Genomic DNA, 11662 nt, shown 5'->3' on the forward strand with positions numbered 1-11662 from the left:
TGTCTATTTTTGCAATCAGTCACCCATTTTATTGAAGTGTCACATGAGGTTAGATGGAAAATGTCATGAAAAGCCATAGACTTTTGGAAAGAATGAGAAAGATATTCACATGCACTATCATTGCGCAAAGTTTTAATAGAAACTCCAAATTGATTTTATATTTCTTTGTAAAACTATTGGAATATGGAAAATAACAATCTTATACTAAAAACAACCAAATACATCTTGAATAACAACCAATAAAAATGACAAAATACTGAAATCATAAATTTAGCTTAACACGACTTTGTCTCCAAATGTCATAATGAACTAAGGTAAAAGGAGACGAAACACATTATGTAACACTTTACTAAACAAATTACTACTATGTTTTCTTAATTGACATGACTCACAATGAAAATTTGATAACTTAAACAAACTTAGAACAAGTTGGGCATCTTGGCAAGGCTAGGATGACTCAATATCTAATGAATGAGAGAGGAAGAATTCATGAGCAAACCAACATGCACATCTAATGTCAATTATCCTTCTGGAACTCTAATCCTGTAAACAAATAAAATAGTTGGTAAAAGAGATAATACAATCAAGGGAACAATGAGGCAAATAAAGGATAATTAGTTAAATGGAGACCTAAACACATAAACAACATTATTAATACATAGAAAATAAAGAAGATGAATAACACTAACACCATGTGAGGAGGCCTCAAGGCCATTGACCATGGTAAGAAAAAATAAATAACACAAAATAAACAGAAAAGTGAAAAAGGATTTATTATCAGTAACTTGGCTTAGAAAGACATCTACTCAACAATGATCAAACAACTAACAACCAAGTTCACACAATCAATTCAAATAACACTCATGAATGTTATTCTTCAAAACAAATTCAAAAAAGAGTATGTGTAACCTTGCAAATTCTTAGCTATGGTGCTCACAATGCAAATATCATAAGAATGAACGTACATGTTTTATGAGAGACTAACAACCATAACAAAATGTTCTCATTGATCAACAAAAGGAACCAATCCTCACTAGAAGAAGTATATCACTCAAGAACACTAGTAAATAGGGTTGTTTATTATTCTCTTTTATACCACTAATTGCACATAATTTGATTTTTTTTTCATTTCAAGAGTCAAGAGTTATCAAAAACATGCAACATTAACAAAGACTTTATTTGGTATTATGACTAGGCTAAGAAGGGTCTTGGTTTTTCTAGGTAGCAATAATAAACAAAGAGAGCAATTACAACATTTTACAACATTAACAATCTACTCTCTTCTAATTGAAAACTAAAGTGAAACTAAACACCATCTTACAGTCACATTATTCATTTTTTTCTTCTTTTTCTTTTTTCTTCTTACATATGACATATCTACAAGACTGCACCACATCAACTGTAACCAATTCTAGTATGTTCCTCATGCTTCCTCTTGATAATTTCCCCAAACTTGAATCACACTAATGACCATAAAAAGTTTACTCTCCCACTTAAGGTAAGGGGTCAATCATATTCATCAAGACTTAAGGGTTCAAAGATGAAGGAAAGTTTCTTTTTATATTTGAAGGGTTTCACAAAGGTTTTGACCTTGAAAACCAAGTTAGCCTTTAGGGTCATAATATGATGCAAGGAAGGAAAGAAAATGCCTTGTTTATATGTAAACATGGAAATGAAGAACAACTAGCAATGAAAATCAAGCAAAGTTAATTAAAGTCAAAAGTGATAACACTCAATAAATGTAAACTCTAAGGGCACAAATCTCACCTTGTGAAGTTTTGGTTTCCAAAAGTGGTCATACAATTTGCCACAATCATTAATCGTAGTAAAAACAACAACAACACTAGGCATACAAACAGGAAAACAACCACAAACACAAGTTTTCACAAAATCACAACATACTCTCAATGTAGTCCAAAATCAACTTATGAGCAAACATTAATGGTTCTCCTCAATGTTATGCAAAACTTACTCAAAGTCACAAAACCAATGCATCATATTTGTCAGACTAGCCAAGTCACAGTCTTAATTTATTATCAAACAATAAATTAAAAATAGAAATAAAAAGAAAGAATTCAAACTCCTTTTTTGGGGGTCACCTGTTGAACCAATACCATTGCCTCCTTGTGTCTTTTTCTTCATTCTCATCAATACATTTCACCCACAAGAGTACAAAATATATTTGAACAAACAAGTTAGCACAATGAAATTTATATAATCAATGGTATGAAAACAAAGAATTGAAAAACATAAACATAACAAACCAGAACAAAGAGAATTCAAAACATAAACAATAAAGAGAATTGAAGAATGAAAGACATAAACATAAACACACCAACCAAAACAACAATCATACACTTCAAATATGTATAATGTATTAAAACAGATTTCCCAATCAACTTCACTCGGATTCATCTTTTTGTAAGATTACTTAGTACTCTATTTATAATGAATATTACTTTCCATATTATCTAAGGCCAACACACACAAATTTCTCTTATAGTGCCTATCTAAGTCTTAAATTGCCTACTCAATCCCTTAACATAAATTTGCTCAAAACTTGCATTAAGATTTGGAGCAGTGCGGGGCAAACATACAATCTCACATTGGTTACTTGCACTACAAAACATAGACACAATATTCCAAACTAAACACAATATTCAATCCTTGTGCAACACATGACAACTCTTACATTCAATAACTCAATTAGACAATCCATTCAAAAAAACACACAAAACTCTTTTTGGTATTTTTATCAAAAAGTTAGTGTACAACAGAAATTTAACATAGAGTATTTACAATTGCAAAGACTGGACTTCGTCAACTTCAATCTCATGCATATTGAATCATATCAATTCCATATTCAAACACACAAATATAATCAAATTTTACCCCTAATAACTTTGAGCGTACGATAATTCATTAAGTTTCAATTCCTTGAATCCTTAACAAGTGAAATCATGCATTAAGTTCAAGAGACATTACTCAAATCGTGAACGGTCTACCTAAAGGATCTAATGTTGGTGAGCTTGAGGACACCAACAATGAGAGACCACATCCAGAAGTAACAAGCACAAGAAAGAGAAAGAAAGGTGATAATGAAACACAATCACCTGATGCTAAAAATGGAAAAAAGATTAAATAAATAAAATGACTGAGCAAGCAGTGGATGATAAAAATATCCTTCATCGTCAAGTCCTCTCAATCTTCCATGAAATTATGGTAGATTGAAAGGTTTTAACAATTAATTCTTCGGCTTGTTTAATTATGTCATGGTAGTATATTTATTATGTTTTATTATGCTGATGGCTTAGAACTAGTATTGGAAGTGTGCTATTAGGAGAAGTTATACTCATTTCTTTTTAGTTCGCTTTCTATGTTTGTACTTTTTTGTGTGTTCATGGTTTTATGGGAAGTCCAAGACCTTAAAAGAACCGTTTTAAGATTATGTTATGTGGAGCTTTTATGCAATCTATCTCTCTATCTTCAACATTTGTTACGAGTATGATTGGTAATTGTTTTATACCTGTGAATGACGAATGAGATTTTGACAAAATATTTGAAATTGTTGTGGAAATTACCTGCTAGTTTGTTTGTGATTCAACCTCAGATTTGTGCAGTTGCCTGTATCAGGTGGTAGCATAGTGATGGCGAAAACAATGGTTGGAGAAAAAACAAACTAAGAATAATGCTAGAAATTTAAAAAAAAAAAAAACTAAAAATTTAGTATAGGTGAATCCACTTGTCTTCGGGGACATAGATTAAACTTAACTCCACTTAACTCTAAATATTATGCTAAAATAAAAGAGAGAAGCATAAGTTGAATTCCTAATGTGTGTAAAGCGCATAAGATTATATATTTATAAATAAAAAATACAATATAATGGGCCTAAGCCCGTTACATGTAACATGGACGAAGTGACACTGCAAAGGGAGCATTTAAATTACCTAGGCCCTGATCAAGGAAAAAATTAAAGTTCGGCGAGTCATGGATTAACTTTTGCATTTTGTTATAACTATTCCTTTTCAAATTGCTTGGATAATCATACTTCTCATAGCACAGTCAACTAAGTGTCCAATTCTCTCATAAAAACTACAAATTTTGACTTTTCCTTCTCTAAAAAAACCAAATCCTTTGTCTCTACAAAATTGCTTCCTACTTTCTATAGCATTAATGAACACTTGGCCTTCATCATTGTTTGAACTACCAATCCTCCTTTCATCTTGTAGTACTAAGAAGAAGAAAAAAACCTTACTGACATCAGGAAATGGCCTCATCATTAAAATTTGAGTTCTAAGAACATCAAATGCACCATTTAGCCCACGCCCGCAAAGGAATTTCATAATGCATTCTCATTTATAAATTTGTGGCGATTTCTTCCTGCACCTCCATAAAATTTTGTATTTTGGAATGTAAAATCTACGATACATTTTTTTATATTTTGGAATATACAATTTGTATTAAAATCAGATGAAAATTATTTTTTAAATTGTATAATATAAAACATAAGAAAATTATATTTCTAAAATGTGGGAAGTCTGCTCATTACTTGGTTGGAAAGAAGAGGAAGTTTCAAAGATAGTAGGTGGTGAAGAAAGGTTGTGTGTAGACAGACTTTGTTACCTTTAATAGGTAAGGAGAGACAAGTTCTTTAATATTAATACTTCTACATACTTGCAACTAGTTTGTAATCAAATTGTATACTAAATAACCTATTGTACCTAATTTGTATTCAATAGAGTCACACTTATGGGCTTGAGTATCAAATTTACCTCTATTAGAAGAAATAGTAAAACAATAGCACAAGCACCAAAAAAACCCTTAGGTGTTTAATATCATTAACTTCACCATAAAGGACTTAATATGGTGTTTTGGACACCAACAATGAGAGTACAAAATCTCTTCAACAAGTGAACCTTGTTGACATCAGCAAAGGTACCATCATTAAAATTTGAGTTCTAATAACATCAAATTCATGACTTAGGATATGTTTGGTTGAGCGTTAGAGAATTGATTCCAGTTAAATTGATTTTTTACTGAAATAATAATTAATTGTTTCTCATTCAACATGAATTTTTTATCTTTTTAATGATTTTGGAAACCAAACACATTAATTTTGCGTTAGAAACTCAATTCTACTTAATTTGTACAAAAGCAAATACGTACCAAGGAGTTCCATAATGCTATTTTCTTTATGAAAATGTTTTCTGTGGTGCTAGCTACACAGATACACTTCGCAAAACATACACAAACTGGAAGAGACCTGAAATTATCTAATTTCATACCGTCATTTCTATAAAGTAATGAGTAACAGAATTTGCACCTTGTCTTAAGGACATCAATTCCTCCTGTAACTTAGCACTCTAACTCAATTTGCCTGTGAAAAAACAATTACTCGACAATTTCAATGCTGTAAGAACAACTTCGATGTAGATTATGTTTGTGAAGTAGTGGGTTCAACTAAATTGAGAATCCAAGAGAACACTAATTTGTTGCAACCCTCCCAAACATCAAAGGTTGTTGAATTGAACACATGAGGCATGGCAAAGATCCATTGATGACTAATGGAGGTACAATGGTCATAGAAGGATTTTCACCTAGATGGATGTAATAAACTCTAAATGGGTTTAATATTGGATCTTGTCTGTGGAAACCTCACTGGTGGAGGAGTTTCACTGCCATTATTGCCTGAACTTGATGTTTCTCATGCTATGATGTCAGGGAAGTGAATATCAATCAATTTTAGAGATTAAAATAATTAATTATTATATTAACTAAATTATATATATTTTTATTAATTAAAAATTATTGATATCTAAAATTATTTTTATGAATAAAAAATTATAATTAATTATGAATTAGAGTATAAATTAATCTCTAATATCAACTATTAAAGTTTTAGACATCAATTTAAATGCTAATTCACAAATTAATAATATCTTTTTATTCATAAATACCAATAATTTTTTTCTTATAAAATGATATTTAAGTTAATTAATATAGTGACTATTTTTTTTATCTATACGGTTTAATGATTTTCGTGCAGTAGCTACATGTACAACATAACAGAAAGCTAAATGACGCCAAATCTAGCAAGTTTGTTGAATGATTGTTACTGGGTTGGTGATTGAGATTTATCACGTCGGGTTTGAACCTCTGATTTAGAGGAAGCAATAATAATATCATGTTGGCTACACCTCCTAATCTAATAAGCTCCAAGGAAGCCCTAACAGAAGGTCACAAATGTGTCGAGTTTTGGCGTACCATGTCTAACGAAGTGACAGCCAAGGCCTAGATATGATGTGTCCAAGTATAAGAACTTTAAACACTATCCTGATTTCATTTCTACATATCTATGACCATATTTCAAGGCACCAAATTCGACTTTTTTCCACCGGCTACACAAACAATGAAATGAAATTTTTGCACAACTTCCTTTCCCGAAAAAATCACTCCAACTTGGGATTAGGGTTAGTACGTTACAATGGATCTCATTATTAAAAACTAACGATCCTAAAGTGAAAAAGGTTGTGATATTTCAATTCTTCCAGCTGATGTATACTACAAACGGGTTCATTCTTTTTGGCCTACTTGAGAAGGGTGAAAAGTACCCATTAATTGCCCGGCACCAAAGAACAAGCTAATAGGAACTTGATCAATCTTACAGCAACTTTATAAGTTCAATACCTAAACAACCTATTTTGGGTTGAGAAATCTCACCAAATTGCTCATTCTTTCTTAAAAATCATCAGGCTTATTGCCACCTGATATAAGCAACTTATTGCCACATGATATAGGCAACTGCACAAATCTGAGGTTGAATCACAAACAAACTAGCAGGTAATTCCCACAACAATTTCAAATATTTTGTCAAAATCTCATTCGTCATTCACGGGTATAGAACATTATCAATCATGCTCCTAATAAATGTTGAAGATAGAGAGATAAATAGCATAAAAGCTCCACATAACATAATCTTAAAACGATTCTTTTAAGGTCTTGGACTTCCCATAAAACCATGAACACACAAAAAAGTACAAACATAGAAAGCGAACTAAAAAGAAAAGAGTATAACTTCTCCTAATAGCACACTTCCAATACTAGTTCTGAGCCACCAGCATAATAAAACATAATAAATAACTACCATGACATAATTAAACAAGCAGAAGACTCGGTTGTTAAAACCTCTCAATCTACCATAATATTATGGAAGATTGAGAGGACTTGACGATGAAGAATATTTTTATAATCCACTGCTTGCTCAGTCATTTTATTTATTTAATCCTTTTTCCAATTTTAGCATCAGGTGATTGTGTTTCATCATCACCTTTCTGTCTCTTTCTTGTGCTTGTTACTTCTGGATGTGGCCTCTCATTATCGGTGTCCTCAAGCTCACCAACATCAGATCCTTCAGATAGATCGTTCAACTCCTTTGCCGAATTTTGGTTGCCTGAATCAGTATTGTCATCTAATCCATCTGCTGCATCTTCAGTTGACTCCAGCGACTTTTCAATATTTGCAACATTGGCTTTCAGTGACTCAATCGCATCCTTCAAATGTACATTAACCTGTCATACAAGCCCACCACCACACAAGAAGAATTTATAAACCGTATGTTAAGTTGTGTTCTTAGAACTGAAACTAAAGAAAAGCATAATGCTAATTTATATACCAGATATGACACGAACCTGAATGTTCTGAAGATAATCAGAAATGTCAATAGGGCAAGAAGGACATGGTATCACAATTTTTTGGGACCGAAGCGTTCTCCCGCCCCTGCTTCTCTCCCTCACCAAAGCCTGACCAGCAAATTTATCTTCCAAACAGGACTTGCAGAAGTTATGAGCACACGGTGTTGTCACCGGTGAAACCATAACCTTCTCGCATATCATGCACGCGAACCCTGCATGTACAAGAAAAACGGTAAGATAAAAAAGTATTAATGGAAATCACGAAGAGAATGTTGACCATTTAATTGGAAGGTCCAGCGTCAATCGTTGTGAAACATTTTATTAAAGTACCTATGTGCAATTTTTTCTTGAGTATCTCAAGTTGAAACTTCGTCGTCTCCCTAGTTGACATTGCCCTTACTCCCTCTATGGGTTCCTCACTTTGCACCTTTCGTTTGCTGGGAGGTGGTGGTTTCTTCCACTTCCAACAAGAATCTTCTTCCTAAATAAGTCATCTACTAGTTAAAACTAAATGTATTTCAAAATTCTAATTTATATTTTAGAAAATATATCTTGTATAGATTGTTGAAAAGAAATGAAAATACAAATATTTGAAAAAGTAAAATGAACTCCTCAATAATCACGCACATCAAAATCCCAAGACGGAGATTCAGTCCTTTCAAATGTGATGGTGGCCTTTTTCAGTTCACGGATGCCCGGTAAGGGTCTGGGCCTATCTCCACGATCATCACTGTGTTTCCAGTTAAGAAACTTAGTAAGAGTGCAGATAGCAAGATGCGTGTAAGCGTCAAATGTGCTACAGAATAAAAGAGTGCATACCTTGTCCAGGGGGCTGGTTCATTGTCACACCTAACGAATAGATACCGGCAAACTTTGAAACCCTGGTTATGGAAATGACATCAGATACGCTGCATGTATTCAAAAAATAAGCAAACAAAATATAGCATAAAATTGCGCATATCCACCTGCAATCCTGCTATCTGCCAACACTTTTCAATTCTATAAATTCCATCGTAGCGCACGCCAGTCGGGGGAGCATATGAAGATCGCTTTTCTTTGTGAGATCTGCTTATTATAGGTAATGTGTAAAGATGGTACGGTGCGAATTATAAAAGTTCCAAATATATTGATTAAATGAAAGCTCTCGTGTTTTATTGAGCAAGCCAAATATATTGATTCTATGAATTATAGTAACAGTAATAATAACACAGATCCAACCAAAATTGCCATGGATAAAACCCAATTATGAGTCAGGTCGACTAGTTAGTTCATAAATAGTCATGACAATAGAATCAAGGTCTCAAACTTTGCAAATGTAGAAATAAATCTAGTACAACAGGATATCACATGTTCAATAAGTAAGACGTCACAGATAAGATTAATTTTCAAATTGAACCAGAATCAAAATTCAGTAAGCAGTTTCGATTTGCACATAATCCCAAAGAAGGAGCAGAGGATTTAAGTGTTAAGTATGTGAGAAGTACGTATCGTATCCTATGATCCCATCCCTCGGCGAGGTATAAATATATAAATAAGAGTGTGAAAGAATAGAATCTAGTAGAGTAGATGGTGACCTGACAACTCGAACCGGATAACCCTTAAGACAGCTAACTTGAAGTGCAAGGTTGTACTTCTCGAACTGCTGGTCAAAAGAGTGACTCTTGTTGGTGCGTTTGTTGCCGCTAAGATCCTTACCGCCGCTGCAATGCAGTGCCAAGAGTGAATAAAACATGAACAGAACAGGAATTGAGTGAATTGTAGATAAATTTAGGTTGTTATACCTTCCGGTGTAGAGAAACCACTCTCCATGATCTTCGTCATCCACATAACCACCAGAAAGGACAACAGATTGAGCACCTCGATCTGACTGACCAGCTATGCCACCCACAGGGACGAAGTGAGCACCCCATTGTCTGCATTCCAGTCTGTCTCTCCAACTTTCACCCACCAGCAGACCCTGATTCCTCATGGGGTCATGTTCTGCAGTGATTGGACCAAAATGATCTGTAGGCACGGTCACAAATATTTTTCCACTGGCCGCATTGGCACGGCCCTTCCTCTGAGCACGTTCAGTGGTAAACGGCTCATCGGGTCTGTCCTGATTGTGCCAGAAATGGTTGACAGTTCCATCGACTCCAAGATTAGGGTTAGAATTGGTCCTGGCCATGCGAATTGCAAACACCAATGCAGAATTGATCCGGGGCTGGCTTGTAAACTTTGCCGGAACAAGCTGGCGGCACTGGACACAGTTCTTCTTTCCTTGTCGAACCCATTTCTGGAAACACTTCAGACAGAAACTGTGACCACATGGAGTCTGGAAACGGTTAAATTAAACTCAGTCAGTCATATCAAATATATTAATGTAATAATAATAATAATATATCCAAACACATCTCAGCACAAATTTATGTATGATTTTTTTATTCCACAAAATATTTATATATAAACATATTATTGTTCAATCAATTAATTAATTAATTAAGGGGAAGTGGTAGGGCCAGGACCTCTAAGGACCGGATTTTGGGGGAAATAAATATGAAGGCAACAAATTAACCGTGGTGAGTGAACTGGGAGGGGAGTGATTGGCCTTTCAAGTTAGAAAAAAAAAAACAGAGAATGATGTGATGAAAAAAAAAATAAATTAAAGGAGAGAAGAAGAAGAAAGGGCACACAAACCGTGACGGGCCTCTCCGGTAACTGGAGGCAGATGGAGCATTTGATAGATCGAGAGACCATATCCCAAACATTTGTGGATTGGGTCTCGTTCTCTTCTTCTTCTTCCTCTTCCTCGTCCTCGTCTTGTGCAGGAGCTTTTCCAGTCATGAGTTGCTGGCGTTTCTTGGCTTTCTGAGTTTGGGTGAGAGAATCGTCGTTTTCAATGGCAAGCATTGCGGTGACGAGGTCATTGCAAAGGGGAGAAGGGAGGGGTGAAGGATGAGGATTGATATCGGAGCAGTCAGGACAGGACCAGTGAACGGTGGCTGCAAGTGTGGCCGGAGGGGAGGACAGGCATGGGAGGTGCCAAGGACTGTTGCAGGTGATGCATATCAGGGTCTCTTCCTCTCCCGGCACGGCCTTGCACTGCATGCAGGCGCCCTCACTGTTACACGGAAGCTGCGAAGTCATTCTTTCTCTTGTTTTGTTTTCTTATGTGTTTTGTTTGTTTGGTTTGGCTTGACGATGGTTTTCTTTATAAAGGAGTGAGAAACAAGGAGAGGGAGTGGTTTTGAATTGAATATAATATAATATTGTGTGCGGAGTTTAGGTTCCCTCAACTTCTCTCTTCCAAAATTACCCTTTTTTCATTCTCAACCTCAACGTTTATCTTTTAACACTTTTTGAGTTGTTTTATGAGCATTCATTATCTAAGAAAATTATTTAGTATTAAATATGATTACACTATCTTAAGTTTAAGTGAATTTTAAAATTAGTTATTTTTTAAAATTTTATATCGATTTATTCATTCATCTTTATAAATATAATTTAATTATTTTTATCAAATTTTGTTAAGTATATTTAATATTTTAACGTATTTTATTATAATATTTGAGTTAACATTAAGTGAAAAATATGTCAAATGATATAAACAATTCAAATACTATCATGAAATACGCTTGAAACGTTATATAAACATAACAAAATTTGGTTAAAAAGACTAAATTCATACATTGTTAAAGATAAATGACTAAATTTGTCAAAATTTTTGAAGTGTGACTAATTTCAAATTTCACTTAAGTTTCAGGACCAAAAACATATTTAACTCAATTATTTAATATTATAAACATTATTCAACCACAGTATAAATATAATTCTTTTAGTGAGAATTATAATTAGTTTTTTTTTAATATTGATACAATTTAGTTTTTTTAATAAAATTTATATATTAAGTTTATTTGATGTTTTAAATGCGTTTCATGATAATAATTGAATTATTTACATTGTTTGACAAGTTTTTACTTCAATGTACAAT

General features: G+C 33.7%; 1 protein-coding gene and 1 long non-coding RNA gene across 2 annotated transcripts; both read right to left on the reverse strand.

Annotated features, from left to right (window-relative positions):
- Positions 1 to 230: 230 nt before the first annotated feature.
- LOC114169080 lies at positions 231 to 5726 on the reverse strand. Its single transcript, XR_003600820.1, has 2 exons — positions 2100 to 5726; positions 231 to 543 (listed from the first exon to the last, which is right to left on the reverse strand). It is a non-coding gene; the product is annotated as an uncharacterized LOC114169080 (long non-coding RNA).
- A 1224-nt stretch (positions 5727 to 6950) lies between these two features.
- On the reverse strand, positions 6951 to 10872 carry LOC114168186 (E3 ubiquitin-protein ligase ORTHRUS 2-like). The gene is made up of 9 exons (XM_028052923.1): positions 10369 to 10872; positions 9474 to 10006; positions 9267 to 9392; positions 8658 to 8757; positions 8512 to 8573; positions 8320 to 8422; positions 8023 to 8173; positions 7690 to 7904; positions 6951 to 7569 (listed from the first exon to the last, which is right to left on the reverse strand). Exons 1-9 carry the CDS (start codon positions 10816 to 10818, stop codon positions 7276 to 7278), a joined length of 2034 nt encoding a protein of 677 aa, XP_027908724.1. The 5' UTR covers positions 10819 to 10872; the 3' UTR covers positions 6951 to 7275.
- Between the last annotated feature and the right edge of the window lie 790 nt (positions 10873 to 11662).

This window comes from Vigna unguiculata, chromosome 11 (assembly GCF_004118075.2).
Source record: "Vigna unguiculata cultivar IT97K-499-35 chromosome 11, ASM411807v1, whole genome shotgun sequence".
NCBI classification, from domain to species: Eukaryota; Viridiplantae; Streptophyta; class Magnoliopsida; order Fabales; family Fabaceae; genus Vigna; species Vigna unguiculata.

What these genes read in the sequence shown, in the direction of transcription:
- LOC114168186 (XM_028052923.1), bottom strand. Translation starts at nt 10,818, where the DNA reads ATGACTTCGCAGCTTCCGTGTAACAGTGAGGGCGCCTGCATGCAGTGC. An exon ending in TATCCGGTTCGAGTTGTCAG is followed by an intron (nt 8,758 to 9,266) that starts GTCACCATCTAC and finishes TATAATAAGCAG; the next exon opens with ATCTCACAAAGAAAAGCGAT. An exon ending in CAAGAAAAAATTGCACATAG is followed by an intron (nt 7,905 to 8,022) that starts GTACTTTAATAA and finishes TTGTACATGCAG; the next exon opens with GGTTCGCGTGCATGATATGC.